Below are 22,623 nucleotides of genomic sequence, written 5' to 3'. Positions count from 1 at the left end.
ACAGGGCATGCGCGAGGCAGCTCCCACCACCCCGCGCCCCCGCACCGGGAAGCAGCGGGAGGCATCGCCGAGCTCTGCGCAGCCGGCGAGGGAAGTGGGAGCCGGGCAGTTTAACAGACCAAATGATTCAACAAAATCCTTTGTTCCTCTCCATCAATCCATCACAGCCGTCCTGGCTGCAGCCTCTGCATCCCCAGGCACAGCCCCAGCCCAGCAGCTCACAAAACCAGATTTACAGACCCCTGCCTCCTGCAGCCGCACGCTCTCTCCCTGTCTCGGTGTGGGGACAGTGGCAGGGTGTGACCGGCGGTTGCAAAACGGCCCAGTGATAATTTCGCGCTGCACAGGCACGAGCCAAGGGGGGCTGGATTGACTCTTTCGAGCCTGCAATGTCATCCCTCCCCTCCCGAAGGGGTTCAACGAAATCAGCCTTTAACCCACGTTAGAGAACAGCCCTCTGCAGAGCGCACACAGCCCCAAGTACTGGCATTTGAACCATCCAGGCCATTAACCACAAAAAATGTGGCAGGCATTATTCAAAACAAGCAACTTCTCCTCCTTGACCCCACCCTGCTTTTCTGCAGCCGGAGCAGAGAGCCGACAAGCAGAAGGCGCTCGCTTGCTCCTTACCTTGGGTCCCGGCCTCAGGCTGCGGCGGTCCCAGCGGCGGCTCGCAGAGCTCCTTTAGCGGCGAGCAGACCGGCGTTTCTGCTTCAGGGGTCTCAAAATTACCTTCGGAGTCCGAGCTGCCGAGGGGGGGGAAAAGAGTGAGGAATTACCACTTTCAAGGCCAGCTCCGAAATCCTCCGCACTGCCTACACATCCAGCCAGACCGGCTCCCGGGCCAGGCCAGCCCGCTGTAGGCATCCTGCGGCCGCCACTCTCCTTTCCAGCAGGCCACGCTAGCAAACGGAAAAGGGAGAGCAGGTGAAACAGGACCGCGAGCATCCCCCCGCGCACCCCCAAGGCCCCGGGGTTGCTTTTGTCAGGGCTCTCCCCGTCACCCCGAGCTTTCCGAGCATCCACCACTGACCTCCAAGGACGCGGCAGCCCGGACGGCATCTTCCCCTAGGGCTCGGGGGGCCGCCGCGCAGCGAGTTTGGGGAGCCAGCCTCGACGCGCTCGCCTGGCGCTCGCCAGCACCTTCTCCGGAGAGCAGAGCTCGCCATTTCCGAGCAGCTCCGGCCAGCGGGCCGGCTCGGCCAGGCGCCCCGTCTCTCCCAGAGCCGCTGCCCGGGGGAGCGCCGCGGGCTCCCGGCGCCGCCGAGGAGCCGAGGCGATGCGAGGCGGGGAGCGGGGAGCGGGGCCGGAGGGAGCCGGGGCCGGCGGGCGCCCCATGCACGGCGCGGCCCCGCATGCACGCGGGCCACGGCGAGCGCGCCCGTCCCCGTACTTGCCTGAAGCCCGGCGACTTGCTCTCCGCCTGCGAGTCCTCCTCCGCCTCTCGCCCGACCCCTCCATCCTCCCCCTCGGGGGCGCCCCCGCCGCGCACCGCCGACCACGTCCACCTGGCCCACTGCACCGGGGACAGCAGCTGCCAGGCGCTGAACGCCATCGCCGCTCCCGCAGCTCAGCTCAGCGCGGCCGCGCCGGCCCGGCCCCCGCCGCCCGCATCTCCCCGCCGCCGCTCGGCGGCTGCCGGCGCAGGGCCCTCCCCGGACCGTGCGGCTGCCGCCGGGGAGAGCGCCCGCCCCCGCCCGCGCCGCCCCGCGCCGCCCCGCGCCCCCCGGCGGCGCCGGCCGGGGGAGCGGCCCGGGGCGGGGAGCCCCGACGGGGGGGAGAGGGAGAGGGGGAGGGCGCCGGGGCCGGGGCCGGGGGGGGGTCGCCGGGGCCGGGGGGGTCGCCCGGCCCGCTCCGGGCGCCGAGGGCATCGCGCCCCCCGCCCCGCGCCGCCCCTCCGCCCTGCACACTCGCCCACTCCTGCGGCACACCGGGACGGGCGCACCGGAGCCGGGCACGCCGGGCCGGGCACACCGGGCAGAGCCCCCCCCGCGGCCGCAGGGAGCCCCGGCTCTCGCCCCGACCTCTCCCAGGCCGGCCAGGGGCTGCACCTGCGCCCCCACCCAGCCGGCGCCGCTTTCCCCCCACTCGGGCCGTGCCAGCAAACGCCGCCCGCCCGCCGGGAGCTGCCCCGCGGGGCCAGCGGCCCGGGGAAGCCTCGCTCCCAGGGGCGAGGAGGGGGCGGCCGGGACCCAAACGGAGCCGGTCGCTGCCGGGGGTCGGGCGCGGGGAGCTGGAGCCGGGGACGGGCGGCAGAGGAGAGGGAAACACCTGCCCCTCCTGTTTTCCAAGGAAATGCCGACTTCGCTGGCCCTGGCTGATGCTATATCCTTCCGTGGCAGCGAGTTTTATTTATTTATTTATTTAACTATTGTTTAAAAATAACAGCAAATTGTCCCTTCGGAAGGCAACGCTGGCATGCAACTCCCTTGGGAATTTTCCCCCTAACGAGGGCTCTCACTCCCCAGTTCGTGATCTCCCACATGCTTGCTAGAGAGAGGCGCATAATGTTACTGATGCAGCGTCCAAAGCACCGCAAGGAATGTCCGGGGCTTTGGCAGCAGATCCGTTACAGGCAGCGGCATTATCGGCTCTGGACAGTTGCTGCCGTGGAGCCTGCAGCTCCCCAGTGCCCGTGCTGACGGCCAGCACACCCCAGGCTGGCACACCCTGCTCCATCGGCAGCTCCCAGGCACGGGCTGGGAAAGGGCAGACAACTGTCCAGCTGCAAAACCGGCCCAGCCCATCGAAAAGCAGCACTACTGGCCCTCGATAGCCACACCAAGTGCTCACGTGGCAGGCCAAGACCACAGCTCGATGCTGTTCTGTGAATCATCAGCTAGCTCGCAGCGCAAGGAATGCTTCCGCATGGGCAGAGAGGCCTCTGGATCGGGAGGGACCCGTCCATCTGGTCTGGCTGCCTCTGACACCAGCCTCTATCAGGCACTTCAAAGGGCCTCATTCCTCATTGTGGAGCATCTCAAATAACCTCCCTACAGGGAACCTTTCTTCCAAGCTTCCATCTGTTGGTGTCCTTATTAAATATATGTCATTGCTGCACGCTTTAGTGTCTGGACTCTGACAACGAAAGGCTCTTAGCCCCTCACACAGCATTTCCAAATTCCCCCCAAGAGCAAAGGCACTGCCAGTCGCCCCAGCAGGTCAGTGGCAGAAGCAGCCCATGCCCCCAGGCACGTGGGGTAGCAGCGCAGCACCACCACCACGTCACCAGGGTCCTGGGGACAAGCCTCACAGACCTCGTGGCCACTGTGCAGCAGACACCGAGCCACAAGTGGACTAAGTGACACTTATCAGAGCTTATCTGAAAAAAACAAGAGGGCAAAGCAGCAGCAGAACCTCAACATCCTCTTGCCTACGTCTGCTCTGAGCAGAAACACGCAGCCACTTCCCCCCATCTGAGGCAGCAGAGCTGATTTCTGCAGATGAATTTTACATAAGGAGATCTTCAGCATGTGTGCCGCGGTGCGAGCCGTGCCGCAGCACCACGCTCTGCAGCCTCAGCTCCTCCTTCCTCTCCCCCTCCCTGCCCGCCACTTCACAAATCGCTGCTGCCCCAAAAGACCCCGTTGAGCGACCACACCACTGCGTTTCAAAACGGCTCACGGCTGCCTGGATCCTGCCAGGGACCTCATGGAGCAAACAGAAATGCGAATCACGGAGGAGCAGCAGCTGGTGCGGGTGCTAGCAGCAGGACCAGGCTGCCTCTGCTGCAGGAGGAAGGAGCTGCAGCAGCCAAGGCAGCGATACACTGATTTCTGCAGCCCCCACTTGTTGGGCAGGGGAGCTGGGACTCAGGAGGAAGTTAGCAGCATCCTTCCATTGTGAAGGCTGCACGAACAGCGCGCCAAGAGGGTCGCCTCCCACCAGCCTCAGAGAGGAAGAAGGAGAGTGGCTGGCAGGAACAGGGTCAATGGGACTGAAGGGCACCGGCCAGGAAGCTCCGGACCTGCAGGGCCCTGGGGCAGGAGGATATCGGAGCAGCTAAACAGCGAAGCCTGCTTCCACCTGCTGTTTGCGATGAGCAATTAAGAAAATGCCTCGAGTGGCATTTTCCAGCTTGGCACCCAACCCGGACTGGCAGCAGCACTGGCTGCAAACCAAACGTTGAGGAGATAACCTGACTTTGTCGGTCACACCGGTGGCTCTGGCTGCCAAATACTGCTTAGCAGAGTCAGCAGACACATTTCTGCAGACCGGAGAGGATGCTGACCTGTTCAAAACCAGACCTGCCAGCAGTTTCCATCAGCACAGGACAAGCGGCAGCCAGCGCACGCAGCAGCCGGACGGCCTGGGCTGTCCGTGTCACTGCTGTCACCCCCACCCTGGCGCAGGACATCGCTGTGCTAAGCACTGCCCGAGCACGGAGACACGCAGCAATGTACCAGCTAAGGCCGCCCCGCAGATCCCTGCTCTGGGCAGCCCCAGTTGCTACAGGAAAGGCAGCAGGCAGCGGGCACAGCACGCAGCGGGCACACGCACCACACAGCGGGCACACAGCACGCAGCACAGCATCTCCTGCAGCACAGAGCGACCTAGAAACCAGCCACAGCTCGCACAGCTCTGCCTTTGCAGGAAAGGGGGAGAGAAGCGGCGCTCTGCTTTAGCAGGGACCAACGCGCCCTGCCCAGGGGACGGAGCAGCCACCCAGACCTGAAGCTCACACGGCGTCAGAGACCTCAGCCACAGACAAAGCCGCAGCCCGCAGGAGCCTTCTGCAAAAAGATGCCAGTCCTCGCTCCCACTCCTCACGCTGAGCTTTGCAGGAAGCCAGCTGTGCCCAGGGATAATGGCTGTGCCCCAGGAAGGACTCTCCCCGTCTCACAGTCTGGCTGGCAGCAGTGCCTCTGCCTGACCTCGGTCCTAGAAGCGCGTCGTGCCCCATCCTTCCCGCTGTCACCACGCCTTAGTCCCCAGGAAGGGTGCAGGAAATAAAAGCTGAGGAACAGGAATCATACGGCCGCACTGGGCCGTGTTTTAAGTTTTAAGCTGTAAGTGCCCCGGGTTAGAGGAAGGAGTGTACCTGAGTTTCCATTCTTGTCCCTTTCATTAGGCAGAAGAACATCTATTTCTGGCTGCGGAGCTTTTCTGGGCACGGCTCTGCAAGCCAGCGCATCCATTTCTAGCTCAGAAATGGATCTTTTTTGGGTTCTCAGTTTTCTTCTCCAGCTGCCCGAGAGCCTCCACCCCTGCTGCTCTGCCGCTCCACACAAGGAGCCTGCCCACAGGGACCCAGGTCCCCTTCCACCGACACCGGGTGCCCGCAGTGTCCCTGCCGAGGCAGGGGACGGAGCCAGGCAGAAGGACCGGGCTCTCTCCCGGTCTCCACCAGCATCACAAACACACGGGCAGAGCCAGGGACCTGCAGAACTGGTGTGCAAGGCCACAGCATGGGATCTGTGACAGCTGCATAAAGCACAAGGCCACATTTCATTGCTGTATAAATCTCCCTATGAGCTCGTATCGGGTACTTTATCCACACAACACTTATCTCCCCTCAGACAGGCTGCTGCAAGGCGTTTCATACAAACCACCCCATTCTGTTTATTATATTTTCCTCAGTTTAAAAAGGCTCTTGCACCAGTATAAAGGTAAATTATTCCCTGCCATTACCTTGTGAAAAATGCAAACTTTGGGAATTAGGAGAACTACTCACGCTAAGGTTTATGTACTCTGGTGATGACTGTGCAGCAAATGCTGGGGAAAGGCTGTTTCATAACACGCTGCCTGACCTTCGCGGCGACACCGAAAAGATTAACGCTGATGCCTCCCATCTGCAGCTCACCTACTGGGGCCGGGGAGAATACCCGAGGAGAGGCTCCATCTCTCACTGCCTGGCAGCCCAAATCAGAAAGGGCCCCGGGAAAGGGTGAGCGACGGGATGGCAGAAAACGGTGCCACGGGCCAGCAGCCCCAGGGCTCCTGTCCCTGTGAGCCCTGGGTGGGTGGGGGTGCGCTCACTAGGGGGCACGCCAGGACGGCACCGTGGGCATGGCACTGTAGGCACGGCACCGTGGGCATGGCACGGGTGTTCCCCGTCCCTCCCAGTGTGCGACAGCCGGCACTGCCCAACCCTGCCAGCCACCTCGGGCACTTTCCTACCATTGCTGCAGCCAAGGGACAACCCAGGGCCCCGGGAGGACAGATCTGCTTCAGCAGAGTTCACACCTTCCTTCTGTTCTCTCCTGACCTTGATGGAGCCCGGTCTAGATACAGATCACGAGGCTGAGAAGTGTGGTAATGACAGCCGCGGGACTCAAGGCAGGCAAGGTGCCACCTCGGGCCCTGCCACTGCCACCTGCATGCCAGGGAGCAGCAGAAGACACCCCGGGCCCTGGCACTGCCCTGAGAGCCCCGGGTGGTGTCCAGCAGGGACGGTCCCAGTGCGTCGCACAGGGCCCCCGGGACCGCTCGCAGCTCCGGGATGCGCCAGTTCCCATCGCTACACATTCCACCAAAATAGCTCAGTAAAAATAGCAGTAAAGGACACAACTGTCACATGTGAGCCTCAGACAGCACCAAGCAGCCCCCAGGTCCCAGCTGTCTTTCCCCACCATGCTGCTGTCAAACCAATAAACACAGGCATTTGTGGCTGCACTCGAAAGGACCAATGTGCAAATGAACACACTGCTATTCCTGCCTTTTAAAAAACAACGTACGTGGCTTAATCTCACTGATCCTAGTTGTGTGGATGTGAGCTCCTGCAAAGCAATTCAGTAGAAATAGCCTCGAGACTCGTGAGTTCCAGCCTGATTTTCACACTGATGCTTTATGAACACAAGCATCTTCCTTCATCTTGTTGCTTCTTTACTCCCCTATCAACTCCTTCGCTCTGTTTGCTAAAAATATCAGTGCTATGTGGCAGGAATGCTCTTATCAGGTGTTTGTCAGGCCTTGGCTCCTGCATTTTTGTTAGGGCTTGGCGATATTGTGAAACCCAGACAGCAGCTCAGCCTCACAACCTGGAGAGCCAGCAGGGACAGGGGAGGCAGACGAGGAGCAAGGACAGCAGCTGGCACGGGGCACAGGGATGCGGAAATACTGACGGAAATAAACAAGGCAAAATTTGCTTAAGGTGGAGGAGGACAGGTGGGAGCGAGGAGCAGCCAAGTCAGAGCAGGCAGATAAAAGCGAGGGGAAGGCGATGTCCCTGCACCGCCAGCAGCACGGAGCCTGCCCGGGCTGCCTGCCCGCACCTGGTCCCAGCACCGCTGCAATGGGTGGCACGGGATGGACCAGGGACCCTGCAGCACCCCGTGACGAGCCCCATGCGAGGAGCACAATGAGGCGGAGCATCCCCGGGGCCCAGCCATGTCCAGCAGCCCTCTGGGTGCCAGCCTTCGCGCCTCCCTCCCGGCACAGCAGGAGCAGTGCCAGCCCCCTGGAGAAGCCCCCTTTAGTGCTCCAGGGGCTGGGGGCAGCGCCTCGTTTGCCCACTGAAACGCCCCACGGTGGGCAGCTGCCTTCCCACGTCCCCAGCACGTTCCCTTCCCACGGCTGCCTCGCACGCAGCGCTGGCTGTTTGCTCCAGTACACAGCGGACAATGGTAGGGGTTTTCTGCCTGGGAACACCTCTAATTTATATCTAGAACACTGCAAGGAAGTAATGGGCAGGGCAGAGCAGCGACAAAGGACAGAATGTGCTCGTTTCTCCCTGGCCGAAGCCGGCACTTGCAAACCGAGGGGTGTTTGTAAGTGTTTAGAAGAGCAGCAGCCAGGCTGTGGGGGCACCTGCTCGCCGAAACCCGGCACACGCTGCAGGGCACGGGCAGGGCACGGGCAGGGCAGGGGCAGGGGCAGGCACCAGCCGCCCGCAGCAGGCCGGCGCTGCTGGCGTGCCACCGACCCGCTCCTGCTCGGAAACGCAGCAGCAAAGCTCCCCGAGTGCACCACAGGGTGGCTCACTTAAGGAAAATATTTCTGTGTTCCAGAGAGCGTTCGGGTCGATGTTAAGACAAGCTGTCCCCAGCTCTCCTCTCAAACACAGGCTAGCGAGCCGCTCCTTTTGTTCGCAGTTTCCCAGCCCCGCGCGGAGCCGGCGCTGCCTCCCGGTTCGCAGCGGGGACGCCGCTCCCAGCCGGCTCCAACTTCCCCACCTCGTTTTCCAACGGCAGCGCCGAGGGGTGCACCTCTGCCTCTGCCCCGCGCACCGCGATTCGGGCGGGGGCGCCGAAGCCGCCCCAGCTCCTCACACCCGCGGCGACGGCTGGGAGCAGCCCGAGCACCCAGAGCCGGGAACGGCTTTGTCGGAGGAGAACGGAGAACGGAGGAGGAGGAGAACGGAGGAGAAGAGGAGGAGAAGAGGAGGGGAAGAGAAGGAGACGAGAAGGAGCAAAGAAGAAGAGGAGACAGAAGGAGCCGAGGAGCTTTCCGCCGCCTTTAACCCTCGGTGGTCCCGGCCGCCCCCTGCCCGGCTGCTCGCAGCCCGCCCGCTACCGACGGGCCGGGCACGCCGCAGGGCGCCCCCCGACCCCGGCCCCGACCCGGCCCCGGCCCCGGTCCCGACCCGACCCGGCCCCGACCGGCTCCCCCCGGCCCCGGGCACCCCGCACTTACCGGCGCCCGGCGGCGCCCCCCTCCCGCGGCTTCTGGCTCTGGGCCGCCCCCATGGCGGGGCCGCGGCACCGGCCCGGGGCACCCCGCGCTCCGCCGGCCCGGGGGGCGCTGCCGCCGCGCTCGGCCGGCCCCGGCGGCGTCCCCGCCTCCGCGGGGGGGGGCCCGGCTCGGCCCGGCTCGGCGCGGCCCCGGCGGCCGCTGCCCACCCCCCCGCGGGGCCGGCCGGGGCTGCCCGTTGGCCGGGTGCGCCCCTCGACCCCCGCGCCCTGGGGTGCGACCCCCGGCGGGCCCCCCCCCAGGGCAGCCCCGCGGTGCCGGGGGTGGGCTGCGGGCTCCGACCCGGTGCCCCGGCGCTGCCCGTGCCGGCGGTGGCGCTGCCCGACGAGCCGGGGGTCGCCGGGGCGAAGCAGCAGCCCCAGGGGCACGGCGTGCGAGCTGCCCCTGCCTCCAGAGCCCCAGAAGCGGGTGGGTTGGAAAAGCCCCCCCAGGTCACGGGGCGCAGCCGGCGATGACTGACCCGGGCTCTACTTCACCCCGCTGGGCTCTACAGCCAGGCCACGGGACCTTCTTCTTTCTGCGGTCACAGCCCGCACCCCGCTCTTGTGAGCTGTCCTTGGCCTCTGCCACCTGGGCCAAGCCACCGCCAAGGCTGGCACAGATCAGCCGCGACCTCAGGGCAGCGAGGCTGAAAGCCCCAGCCCCCAGCACAGCACCCCTGGGGTGCACCCCGTGCCCAGATCCATCAGTCCCCTTGCCAGGCAGCCGCTCCAAAACACAGCCCTGAGGCTGCAGCCTTGGCGGCAAGGATGCCAGCGCCGTGTCCTGCAGCAGGGTCAGAGCTGTCAGGGTGTGATGTTGCTGCCAGGCTGTTATAACAGGTCAGCACACAGCCTGGCACCAGAGCACCAGCATCCCAAGCAGAGCGATGTCTCCCCACGTTTGCATCAGTTTTGTTGGATTTATTCTGTCACTTTTCCTCCCTTATGTCAACCAGAAAATTCAATGCTATGCAGATTTTAATTATGCAAATTCGCTGTAGTCCTGAGACCAGAGTGCGTAGTGCTGCACCCTGGAAATGTTTGCAGGGGCTCAAGTTTCTCACCTAACAGGGCTCACACCCCAGCATGCCCTCCCATCCTGCATGTGCAACAAGAAAACGGGGTCTGTGCCCCCTACCCAGGCACCAAGCCTCAGCCAAGGAGTCCCAATAAAGCACTGACGCTGCCTCTCCCCCTAGAATCGCCTCTCCCCAGCCCGTCCCTCGAAGGGAAGGCCAGCCAGCCAGCAAGCCTCAGCGTCAGGAAGCAGCCAGAACCCACAGCAGTCCCCTTCGCAGGGGAAGATTTAACAGAGCAGCTAAAAAGCACAGAGGTGACCCTGCTAAGGGAACATTATGCTTGGATTTATTTTAATTAGAGTGCCTGAGTGAACATATCAATTTCTGACACCATTTGGGGCTTTTTAGTTCTGAGAAACTGAAAACTCAAATATTAATTAATTTTTTTTTTTGGTGTTCTGGCTTGGGTTGCATTATTTTTTGGCAAGAAAAGTGTTGACACCCTTGAAAGCTTTCACCTTCCTAAAAAAAGAAAACTATAAAAAGCCTTCCTTGGATGAAAACAATTTCCCGATCAGCCCGACCGCCCTCGTGCCTGGGTGTGTGGGCAGCAGGGCAAAACCCAGCGTCCCCCCACTTGCCGCAGAGGGCACCCCGCAGCCACGCCAGCAGCCTCGACCATTCCCTGAGCTCCCCAGGAAAAGCTTTTGATAAACGGGAACATACCTCTGCCACTGGTGCAAGGGCCAGCCTCTGCTCCGTGCAAGGGGAGCGCAAAACCCAGCGCCCTGACTCCGCTCGGGGCAGGTCAGTGAAGGAGGGGAAGAGATGGCGTCCTTTTTTCTGTTCTTTTCAGTCCCAGGCTTAAGATGCAGATCTTGGAACAGTCTTTTGGCTGCTCTTATGTTCTGCATTCATTTAAAAGAGCAAGCACCACATAGAGGCTGTGCCGGTGTGCGTGCGCCTGCAGGTCGAGCGAAGCCAGAGCCGGCCCGTGCCAGGCTGCCCGGGCTCTGCAGCACCGTGTGCGGGGCCAGGAGGGCACAGGGCAGGGCTCTGGCAGCCTTCCCAAAGCCTCAGCCTTGTAATTTGGTGCCTCTGCTTTCAGAACTTCCTGTAGCTATTTCCATGCAGGGCAATTCAGAACGCTGCCCTTCCTTGCCCAGGTAAAAATCCCCGTGTGGCTGCAGGTGCTGCAGCTTGTGGCCGCACCGAGCCCTTTGCTCACCCTGCAGGGCGCACAGGGGTGGCTGCCGGCACCTGTGTGCAGCAGGGCTGGGGCAGGGCGTGCAGGCTTCAAGGATTTATCTCAGAAATACGCTTCCGTGAGGCACTGCTGAGCCTCTGCCAAGCTGCAAGAACCCGGCGTTTCCCAACAAATCCATCCTACCAAAGCGGGGACCTGTACTGAGGGAGCAGACCCAAACCAACGCGTACCGGCTGTCGGCAGGCTCACTCCTCGCCAGACCAGCCTGGGATCAGCATGGGCAAGGGAGCCAAGGCCATGGCAAGGTGCGTTAGCAAACGAGCATCACTGGTGCCGGGACGGGCTGAACGAGGCAGGGGATGTACAGCTGGTAACGTGCCTGTGCTGCTGGCACCGGCGCTGCTGCTCCGTGCTCGGCTCCCGACGGAGCTGGGCGCTGCGTGGCCGTTTGGGTTACATCTGCACACCCAGTGCTCCTTGGCAGGGGTCCCGCAAGCAATAAACAAATAGAGGCCGCTGGGAAACTGCAGGCTTTCCCGTCAGATGCTCTCAGGGAAAGCCAGGAGGGGGAAGGCACCAAAACGGTGACAATTATGTATCGCCCTAGGAGGGAAAACTGGTTTCCAGACACCAGGAACCCAAGTGGCACAGAGTGCTATTTCACACCGCCCGCTCCAGAGCTCACTCAACCTGATAAACATTGCCAAAGCTTAATTGGGCTTTGCCAGGCCCTTGGGACAACAGCGAGGGTCAGTGCCATGATCTGCAAGCCCCAGCCCCAGGCAGTGAAAGGTCCTGCTGAGGAGCCCCAGGAGCCCCGGCACAGCTCTGCTCTGGAGGGGCGAGCGCGGCTGCGTGAGCGGGGCTGGCTTCCCAGCTGCGCAAAGCACCACGAGACCCTGAGTAGTCACACGCAGCATCACGGCTGTGCTGCTCACACCATGAAACTCTGCCAGGAAAGCTGTTCCCCGAGGGCAGGGACTGGCAATGCCCGCAGAAGCCCCACAGGCACCTTGCAGAAGGGGGAGGGAGCCAGGACCTGTGCACAGGTAGAGCAGAGCTGGCGCTGGGGGCGCCCTGCACCCCGAGCCCATCCAGCACCCCAAGGAGCGCTGCGCAGGAGCTAGCTGGCGGGGTGGCTGCAGTCTGAGAGAGGGCAGATGGTAATAATTAGCCGTACACTAATTCCATGGAAATTTCCATGTGCTTGGGAAAGAGGCTCACCAAGCCCTTGCTGCTGCCCCAGGGCAGAGTTTCACTGGAGTTTCCGGGGACTGTGACTAAGAGCTGGGCTGTCACACGGGTGGTGTTTAAATGCCTCCGTGGAGCCTCGCATCAAAACAGCACCGGCCCCAAACCCACCCGGAGCCTGCGGTGCCGGGCTGTGAGGTGCCTGGGTGGCGGGGGCAGCATCCAGCGGCCTCGGGGGGCGGCTGCTGTGCCCGAGCCCTTCTCCTGCTGTGGTTTGCTCTGGGTGAGAGCGCCGGGGACATCCCCCCTCGTGGTCCCCGAGGGAGGCAGCCCGTCACCCGCCCGGCGGGAGCTCGGCACGCAGCATCCCGAGCACTCTCACGGCTCCTCCCTGGCAACACAAACGGAGTCACAACAGGGCCCTGGAGGCCGGTAACGTGCTGAGCCCGGGCCCTGGCGGCGAGCCCGGCGTGCCCACACGGCCCCGCTGTGGCAGGCTGCAGGTGCCGCTGCCCTGCTCTGCCCTGGGGAGCACCACGAGAGTGGGGTCAGAGCGGGCAGGAGGGCGCGATGCTCTGCTCCAGGGTGTCCTCCGAGGCCTGCTGCCACAGGGGGGCTGCTGGGGTGGCTGGAGAGACCTCGCTCCCTGCTCTTCTCCTCCCTCCTGCCTGATGCAAAGTACGCAGGCAAGCGCTCGGCGAGCGCCCCAGCCCTCGGCTCCCTTCTCCTTCCTACCTTTCCAGTGCAGGCTCGTCCCGGCTCCGGCACTCTCCGCTACCTGTCCCGGGGCTCCTTAGAAAGCTGCTTGCGTAAGCAGCTGCCTGGAAAAGGAGCAAGGAGGAAGGAAGGGGATGAACGGGAGTAGGGAGGGCCAGGCGGCGTCAGGGTATCTCAGTGCACCCTACAGTCTGAGCGAAAGGAAAAAGGATGTTTTGTAATATTTGGCGAGCCCTTCCCTGAGCTGGGAGAGGAAACCAGTGGGGCAGACGGCGCTCAGCGAGCCATCCACGCACAGCACTGCCGGTACCGGAGCCTCTCCGCCTGCATCCCGCGTCTCCTGCTGGGGCCCCACTGGTGTCATGCTGGAAAAATGTGCTCTTGGCTGGAATTTGGCAGCCTGGCCTCTGGTGGGGAGGGAGCCTCTCTGCTTACAGAGGGAGCGGGAGCTGTGGCCTCGGGGCTGTGGGGAGAGGGTTTGCTGAGCTCTGGTGGCAGCAGGATAGCTCTGGAAACATCCCTGCATCCTGCACCCCAGCCCTGAGGCCTCTGCTGCCCAGCCAGCTCCTTCCCTCCCCAGGGCAAACCCCAAACCTCCTCCCCATTCTCTGGAGCCCTGAGGGGCCATCACAGCCCCACAGTTTGCCCAAACTATGGTCTGGTCCCAGAGGTCAGGGCTCAACTCTACACATACAAAGAAATCAGCTCAGGTTAAACAAACTCACCCCAAAGCAGCCGTGCGAGAAGCACCAGCCCGACTCTGGCTGGCTGCGGAGAGGAGCGTGCAGGATCCGGCCCCCGGCTGCCTGCAGCCGCTCCCTGCAGAGGGAGCGCAAGGAGCAGAAATGAGCAGGCTGGGAGCAGCCATTTCATCCTCGGAAAACGTAATGCAGGGATGGGGCTGCTGCTGCCCGAAGGAGGAGGAGAACTCTGCTCAGCCCAGGAACAACCCCACACCAACCAACCCTGCAACCTGCTTCCATATGCCCAGCCAGATCTTGGTCCTTGTCACGCGCCCTGGCCGCAATGACCTTCCCAAAGCCCTGGGACCCGCAGCAGCTGCACAGCCCCTGCAAAGCAGAGGGAATTAAACCAGCGCTCTGCATTCCCACCTGCTGCAAAGAGCAGGAGGAGGACGGTGAGCTGGATGAACTCAGCTGGGCCACACATGGGGGCACACGTCTGGGGCTGGCAGGATGAGGCTGAGAGCCCAGGAGCCTCCCATCGCTTCTGCCCCCCCGAGGAGCTCTGCCCGCATCTGCTGGCCCCGAACAGAGCGTGGGTACCTCGGTTAGGAGGAAAGGCCCCACTCCATCGTCTTGCTCTGAGGGCCACAGCCTCCCACCTGTCCAGCCGAAATATTTGTGTTCCAGTGAGCCGGCAGCAAAACACCAGCACGCCCCACTGGGATGGGCATGCCAACGGGACGTATGCTGCCAGCCCCATGCCCGCTGCCCACACCGACCCCAGGGCTTTGCTGCGGGAGGAGAGCGCTGCCGGCTGCGGCAGAGGGCAGTGGCGCACACGGTTGTCTCATCGTTGGCTGCCGTCCAGCCTCAAACTCCCATCTCCCAACTTGCTCTTTCTTTTCGGCTGAAACTTCCTGTTATTTATCATTTCAATTCTTCGCCTCTTCAGCAGTGCAGAAAATTGGCACTTAATTTGCCCTGCCGGGCTGCGTGGTGGCAGCTTAATTGACCCTTGTTGCGCACCCTCGCCACATCGCGGTCACTGAGCTCAGGCTTGTGCCACACTAATTTCCCGACCACTCTTTGTTCAAGCTGCCCTTTTCAGGGGGTTGCTTGTGCTCAGTTCCAGGCAGGAGCACTGGGAAGAACGCGGCCACCAGCCACGGGGAGCGGCGCTGGGAGGTGGGACAGACGCTCCCACGACGGTTTCTCATCCGAAGAGCAATCCTGCGCCTGGCCCGAGCCCCTGGGGAGCCTGGAGCCCTTGCTCAGGATGGTCCCTCCCAGGGCTGCGTTGAGCAATTTGGTTTTCCGCAGCTGTCCATCGGCCTGCCTTTTCCCAGTTCCATGCCTCCTCAGCTGCTTAGTCGGTTGCTCCACAAACCAGCACATTTCAGACTGCCACCTTTGGTACCGTGTGTTGCACAGCGTCACAAATCTCAGAGCTTCTCCAAGCCTTGCAGAAGTCAGAAACATGAGCCTCCAGTTGCTACCCTGACTTTCCCAGTTGTTTTCCAAGAGCTGGTCCCAAGCACTCAGCCTTGCCTGAGTTGGAAGGATCACAGAGCGTCAGTGGCTGAGCGGCACACTGACCAGAAAGCTTATAATAAAAGCTGATATATAGCAATCACCCAAATATAACCTCAGCTTAGTTCCAGTTGCCCTATTGCATCATTTGGGGCAGAGATTGCTCCATGAGTACTTGAAATAATTGGTATTCGGAGCACAATAAAACCCCACGTGTGGTTCATGATCCAGGCAGAACTGCGTTATGGCAGATGTCTAGCAGGGGAATAAGATTTTTCCAGGTGAACGGAGGAAATGCATATAATTCTTGCTTCGGAGTATTTCAGAGCACTGCTGAAGAGAAGCGGCCTGCACATTTGTTCCTCCGCTGCACGACGACAGCGAGGGCAGGAGCCCAGCCTGTGCCCAGCTGCCCAGCCTGGCGCAGGGCCGGCCAAGAGCCCGTGGGCAGCAGGGTCCTCCTGGGGCTCGCACCGCCACGAGTGGTCCCGAGCAGCCCCGCTGGGAGCGCCGAGCGAGGGGCTCGGGTGCAGGTTCTCTGGGCAGCGTTAGAGGTGGCACCGCGCGTCCCGGGTGCTCTGTGAAGGAGGAGGCCTTGCTTGGTGTTCCATGCATCACCACTCCGTTTGCGTCGGGCCATGGAGTCCTTCCAGCACTCCGAACACAATGAGTTAGTATCTGCTGCTCTGCAGTTTGTATCCAGGCTGAAACCCCGGCCAGCTGGGAGCATGTTGGGACCAGACTCAAGTACAAAGAACAATGGAAAAGGCATCGCGAGGGGCGGGTGGAAAGGCAGGATCCAGCGCTTGGTGACAGCGCCGCATCTGGGGCTGCTCAAAGCTCTCCGATTCTCCACCGAGAGAGGATCACAGCTTCCAGACCCTCCTTTCAACTCTGTGTCTTGTCCCCTCGCTCCCCTTCATTATGTTTTCAGGCCACGGGCTCTGCCTGCCAAATGGTATCCCGGGGAAGGCGCTGCTGCCTGGATGGGCTCCAGATGCAATGCAGCTAATCCATTTTTATAGCCGGGAGCAGGTGTCCCGTGCATCGCAAGCAGCTAGTTCAGAGACCGCTCTTTGCTTGCCCACCACCGGTGCCCGCAGCTCCCGCGGGGCTGCAGCCCCGGCACCGCCCAGTTCTCGCCTCTGCATCAGGCAGTGGAGCAGCAGAGGGTCCTGGCACAGCATCACCCAGCACCCCCGGGCAGGGACACGGGGCCGTAGCCGCACTCACACCTTGCTCACCACAACACGGGGATGTGCACGCTGCAGAGCTGCTACCTTTGGTACCAGAGCCACCGACTTCACAGGGTCGGTGGCACACATCTTCCTGTGGGCTGCACAGCCTGAGCTGCCTGTGCATAAAGCGAAGAACACAGAGGAGTTTTTCACCCAGTTCCCCAGTTCCCATTCCCATGCTCACCTTCGCTGCACAAACGGGGACGTGACCAAGCAGAAGGCACCCACGTGTCCAGAGGCTGCGCGACCTGCAGTGCGCTGGGGAGAGGCAGAACCTGCGGGGAGGAAAAGAAAACTCTGCCTGGAACCGGAGAGGGGAAGGCCAGAAGGGTCGCGTTTACCACTTCCAAACCGCAGCACTGTGGTACGTGGAGCATGGTCGAGAAACCCCGTCCAAACCCACAGCTCCCAACGCTGCTGGAGGTAAATAACGCCCCCCAGGGAACCTCGGTGCCACCAGCACCCGGGGCAGCTGCAGCACCCAGGGCTTGCCAGGGGCTCGGGCAGAGCCCTGCTGCCAGCCAGGGCTGCGCTGGGGCAGCCCCAACCATGGAGCCGCTGCGCTGGCGCTACCGGCACGCCTGGACGCAGTAGTGCTGGGGAGACAAAGAGCCCTTGCTGGATTCAGCTGCCCTGGGTATTTTTTTCCCTCTTCGATGAATCACCTGCTAAAAATATTATAAATTGAGTCACTGGCCAGACCTTTCACTCCTCTGGAAGCAAAAATATTTATTTTACTCAGGCCCTGCCTGTGTTTTAGCAGAACTTTATGATCAATTTCTGAGGAATGTGCCATGCTGTATATTCAAATTACAACTTTTTTTGGCTCACGGTGTAAATTTAAAATGTCTTGTTTAAGACCCAACCATTGTGCTGCCAGAAAAGTGCGGTTTCAGCAGTTTTTCCCCCCACAGCACCCGTTTTACCTGGGGGGTGGTTATTTTCACCCCAGGTGTGTGCGTGCCCCCAGGGCTCGCGGTGCCAGCTGCTCCCAAGGGGAGGAAGCACCACTTCGTTGTGCTGCCACGAAGGCAGGATGCGCCAGAGCTGCCAGGCTCACCGGGATAACCCTTTCCCAGTGCACAGGGCTGCCTTTTTGCAAGTTGAAGCCAGCCCCTCTCTGCACCCCCTCGAGGCTTGTGCAAGCAACATGTGAAGTTCCAGGCAGGCAGTGTCAGCGTGGCAAGGTCCTCGTGTGTCCGTGCAGGGGCGCCTGTAGCTGCACCCCCCAAAGCCAGGCAGCTCCATCCCAGCAGCACCTCCCCTTCCTGGGGCGCGGGGCAGTCTCAGCACGGCGCCAGGTGCCCGCAGCGCTGGCTGCTCCCCACTCCCGTGCCAGGCTTATAAACCTCTCCCACCCTCATTTGACTTTAGGAAGGAAATGAGAGATTTTTCTCTCTTGCTTCAGGGCAGAGAGAGAATAATGGGATCTTTATTCCCCAATAATTAAGTTGCTTTTTGCGTAGGTTTAATTTATGCTCCCTTCCAGCCTTCCATGCGAGGTGATGCCTCCTGCAGGAAAGTGGCCTCGGGGTGCTCGAGCAGAGCCGGGGCCTCCGTGCTCACCAGGAAGGTGCAGGGAGCAGCAGAGCTGTGCCCACGGCTGAGATGCTGCGCAAGGGCTGCAGAAGCCTTCGGCATGCAAAGCTCAGCCACTGTTTCTGCAGCAACAGCAAAGGGAGGCTCACTGCAATCAAAAATGGGGGAGTAGGGGCGCACAGCTGGCCCCGAGAGCCACAGGAGCAGGGCTGGCACATGCCTGGTGCCAAAATGCGCTGCCTGGCCCAGCTCCATCCTTCACAAGAGGCACCGGGGGGACAAACACGCCCCTGCAGTGGGACACGTTACTGGCGGCTTCAGCAGGGAGGACGAGTGTCTGAAGCCAGCATCCAGGAAGGGGCACCGACATCGCCAGCCCCTTGCCTGCAGCTAGTGTTCATGTGGCATGCTGGGACGATGCTCCAGCCTGCCCGGGAAGCTGGGTGCACTGGGGCAGCACAGGCAGCACCCCAGGATCAGGGCAGCTCCTACCTCAACGCAGGGAACAGCCTCGATGCCAGCAGAGCCGGGGCAGCCGAGCACAACCTGCTCCATCTGCCTGCAAAAGAAACAGATTTACAGACAGATTTACACACCCACATGAAATTCCCAGCAAGCAGAAAAAAGGGAAAACTGTTTTGATCACAGGTTTTTAGCAACATAAATACATGCAGCCAGAAACTCGTGTTGCCTTGGAGGGCAGCCCATAAGCAGGGCTGGGAGGCACCGGGGGTCCCAGCTGCAGGCAGCCTCTGCACAGCCGGGGAGGGCCCTGTGTCCTGCAGCCCTTCCCTAGGGGGATGGCAGAGGAAAGCCACGCATATGGAAAGCTGCTGCGCTCACAGCACAGGCCACGGAGGTGCAGCCAAAATCACAGCACCAGGGATGCAAAGCCCGCGGCACCGCCCGCTCCGCACCCCGCCGGGTGCTCCCCGCTGTCCACGCACAAGTGTTCAGCCGATGCAGGTTTAAAAGTCCCGGGCTGCGGCCCCGCTCCTCCCGCGCTGCAGAACACGCTCAGGAAGTTCCTGTCCTCGGCTGAAACCCTTTGGTGTGGGAGAACCTGGAACTTATTACAAATCGCTTAAGTAACTTTGGCTCACTTGATCTAATTAAATTGGTTTCCCTGGCTATTCTAGAGGCCTGAAACCACCACTGAACTCCCAGGCTCTCTGTGCGAAATTAATTAAAGCAAATGATAACTTGGCAAGGAGAAAAAAAGAAAGTCTCTGTAGTGAGGAACAAACCCAGTGCAAGGGGGTGTTTGCTGAAGCACATGTCTGCGTGCGCTGTAAGGTGTTTTCAATAGACCCTCACGCAGGGATGGACTTCAGCTCATGCATAACACTGTTCAGGCTTAAGTGCTTTGCCAAATCTGGGCATAAAAATAAACTTGGAAGTTCAGTGCAGAAAGAATAAAGACAGGGATGTCTTGGTTTCCATAGGAAGCAGAATTAATAGCTTGGCAAAAGGGGTGCATTTCCATTTTTATACGAGAATTTCCTCCTTCTCTTGCAGAAAAAAAGGGCTTGTGAGAAACATGAATTGGGATGGTTCTCCAGAATTTGGCAGCAAGCCGTCAGCCATCCCACGAGGCCAGGAGGACTTCCAGGTTTCCAACAAAAATCCAGTGGCCCAGCACAGTGCTGCTCCATTCCTCGAGAGCACCGCTGAGCGCAACACAGGGACGTGGGGACATCCAAGCGCCAGCTGAGCAGCGGCTGCGGGGACAGGTGACATCGCCGGGGCGTGGGGATTTCTGCTGCTGGGACAGCCTTCCGTGCCACCATCCGTCTTCCTGGACCGACACCATGAGCATTTCATCGTGGGTCCTTTGAGCCCAGTGCCACCCAGCCCAGGTTCTGGCCACCAGCTGTTTGTTTCACCGAGCCCCGTGGAAGCGCTGGGACATTGTCACGGCCACCACCTCGCCAGCCGAGCCCATCCTCCCCGAGCAGGGGTCAGCAGGCTGCAGAGCTGCTCGGCTCGTATTTCCCCACTGGCACCCTTCCCTCACTGCAGAGGGGGAGATCGGCCTCTCAGCTGTCTTTGCGTGGGAAAGGAGGCGCAATTGGCAGCTCCGACGGGGAGGAGGAGAAGCAAGTGGGGGCTGGTCCCCGTGGCTGGAGCACCGGAGCGATGTCGGGGTGGGCACGCTACAGGAGCCAGGCACAGAGCAGCCAGCGAGGTGCTGGGACGGGGGCTGCTTGCTGGCTCCCATCGCGGTGAGACAGGCTCCTGGAGCCGAAAGCATTGAGCTGAAAGAGCTGCACGCGCCGAGGCGAGGGGGCTCCGCACGCCAGCCCCCGCTCCGTGGAGCTGCTGGAGCTCCCTCTGCATCCCCCTGCGAGGAGACGGGATGATTCAGTCGTGCATGTGCCTTTCATTAAGCAAAGCCCTGGCAGCAGAGCCGCACCGATAGGATGAGAACTGAGCGCAACCTTCTCCCTCCTTTCCCCGGCGCTATCTGAAACCATAACCTCGACTGGCTGCAGTTTTCATCCATCTGCAAAAGCACATTAAGGAGGGAGAGAAAGGTTGGCAGCTGACCACAAACTTATTCCCCAGAGTGGTCCTTACCTGACTCTAACCAGATGCTGTTTATCAGCCCAAGCATATACTACATGCCCGATGTGACAGAGACAGAAAAAATACAAGAAATGCTTGTTATGCTTGGGGCTTAGGGGGTTTTCATCCCAGGACCGGATATACAAGTTCCAGGAGAGGAATAAGTGTCCCTGGAGTCCCAGGCTGAATCTGGAATTCATATACTCTGTGAATGTACTTTATTTAATACAGGACTCAAGAAAGGTTTTGGAATTATTGCACTGGAGAGCCTGATTGCGTAGTTACAGCTCAGAATTAAGGACTAGCTGCAGCTATGTAACACAACATGGCAGCCCCGCAGAAAAGGCAGTGCCGTGCATTTCAGCTACAGCTTCTCTCTTCTCCCAGCCGCTGCCCCAGAGCGGGCTGAAGCTGAAGGGCTCCAAAGCGCAGGCTGCCTGCGCCCTACGGATCCCTTCTGCTCCAGGCAATGCAGCCCAGAGGATGGGGAAAGCACCCGGGGGGCAGCGCAGGGTCCCAGAGCTGCCCCCATCCAGCCACCCCCAGACATCACGCTCAATGCAGGTCGGCACCAAGGAGGCCGGGCAATGCATGGGGGGGGATGAGAACGAGCCCCAGCCATCTCCGTTTGGCTCCCTGGCATGCTCCTGCCCTCCAGCTCTGCCCACCCTGCCGTTTGGATCACGCCGCTCCTGATGTCAGCACGGAGAGCTGCGGTTAACGACCCCAGGAGAGGAGCCTGGGGAGGGCGAGGGGATGGTTGGCCCACCTCCCACCCGCTGGAAAGCTCCGCATGGGCGCCGGCGCCCCGCTGCCTGTTCCTCCCCGCGCTGGGCTGGGCACCGTCCTCTCCTCAAGCTGTTGGCTGGGTTTGGGCCAGCGGTGGGGAGCCGTGCCCAGACTGGGCAGTGACCTCTTCCTGCAAGCACTCACACAACACACGCACGTTGCGGAACTCAGGGGAGCAGGAGCCAAGCTCTGACCCACGCCTCCGCACGAAGCAGAGGTGGTGGTGCCACGGGACAGGGGCGCAACCGGCACTGGGCACGTCCTGGGGACGGGAGCAGCGCTGGGGGCCGACGGCCAGGCCCCAGCACCCGAAGCCCCCCAGGAAGCCTTCAGAGCCCGGCGGGAGCCAGGCCTGGGGAGGTGTTGTGAAACTCAGGGCAGGAGTAACGTGGAACGTGGTAACGATCCAGCCCAAGTGGACAGATGTCTTCCCTGCTAAAAGGATGATAGGACTCTTTCAACAAAGGCGTATGTATGTGTATGTCCAAGCACATCTGTACACTCACACACATTATAGAGATGTGCTTTTTAAATATTCCTGTTTGCTTTTAAACAAATAGCTAACCAGCTGTGCAGCGTGCTGTAGCCATTCCCCTGCGAGGCACATCCTTCTCCCTCGTACCCAGGGGAGCTCAGGGCTCCTCAGCATGGCCTCGTCCCTGGGCAGACACGGCCCCCACTGCAGCTTCCCCCCACCAGCCCCATCCCCATTTTCCATTTTTTGGAAAATCAAGCCCCTGGGCAGAGCCGCTGCAGCCCTGCCAGCAGGGATGGGATGGGGCAGGACACGTTCCTCCTGCCCCTCCAGGAACGGGCCATGTTTTTGGGTCCCAGCCCCGCCGGCAGGGCAGGGCTGCAGAGCTCACAGCAGCCTTAATAGGGCCTCTGGGCACTCTGTGGTGCTCTGCCTGCAGAAAGCCTGGTTGCTTTTGGAAAGCTTCCCAGATCCTTTGGCTGAAAGCATTTAGGCAGAGGCCACTGGAAAAAGTGATGTGCTCTCCACGTATGTGTGCCACTGGCAGCCACGGTCCAGCAGTGTTAATCACCATGTCGGGTGCCAACAATCACACAGAACTAAAGGAAACGTCTTGCTGGAGCTCCCTGACTGGCAAGGAGAGCTCTGCCCCCGCCAGCCCAGCTCCCAGCAGTTCTTGCCACCTTCATGCCAGCAAGCACATTCACTTCCCCCTGCTTCCTGCTAAGGGTTCATCTCAAACAACCTGCACATCGACCTCTCCTGGCACAGGACACAGAGAAAACCACATGCCTTGGAAGATACACGTGCACACACATTTGTGTGTGCTTGTAGGATGCACATACCTCATGCACTCGCTGCAGACGTGAGACGCAGGCTGGTTTCAGAGCACCAGCAGCAGGAATTTGCAGCCCATAGGCTGTAATTTTTCTGGAAGTCACATCTAGCCCCAAGATGCCACAGCCACTTCTGCTCCTGAGCACGTTATGCAAGAGGCTGAGCTTAGGAGCAGAAACTCTTTCCTCAGCAGCCCCTGGAGCCATTGCAGATCA

The 22,623-nt window shown here is 61.1% G+C and overlaps 1 protein-coding gene across 10 annotated transcripts in view; it reads right to left on the bottom strand.

The window, feature by feature from the left end:
* Positions 1-13,053, bottom strand: part of TACC1 (transforming acidic coiled-coil containing protein 1) — a 32,850-nt gene extending 19,797 nt beyond the window's left edge. For 2 of the 10 annotated variants that reach the window (XM_040538144.1, XM_040538135.1), the window contains exons 1-2: positions 1,398-1,654; positions 631-746 (exon numbers count right to left, since the gene is read on the bottom strand). In XM_040538144.1, the coding sequence (XP_040394078.1) occupies positions 631-746; positions 1,398-1,555 (274 nt within the window). In that variant the 5' untranslated portion in view covers positions 1,556-1,654. Of the gene's footprint in view, positions 1-630; positions 747-1,033; positions 1,078-1,397; positions 1,655-8,574; positions 8,693-10,357; positions 12,704-12,764 lie in introns of those variants that run through there. The other 8 variants (XM_040538142.1, XM_040538134.1, XM_040538136.1 and 5 more) reach the window with 8 other exon arrangements.
* Between the last annotated feature and the right edge of the window lie 9,570 nt (positions 13,054-22,623).

Source organism: Cygnus olor, chromosome 27, assembly GCF_009769625.2.
Source record: "Cygnus olor isolate bCygOlo1 chromosome 27, bCygOlo1.pri.v2, whole genome shotgun sequence".
NCBI lineage: Eukaryota > Metazoa > Chordata > Aves > Anseriformes > Anatidae > Cygnus > Cygnus olor.
The sequence above is the reverse complement of the archived record's forward strand: the minus strand, read 5'-3'. Positions and strand labels throughout refer to the sequence as shown.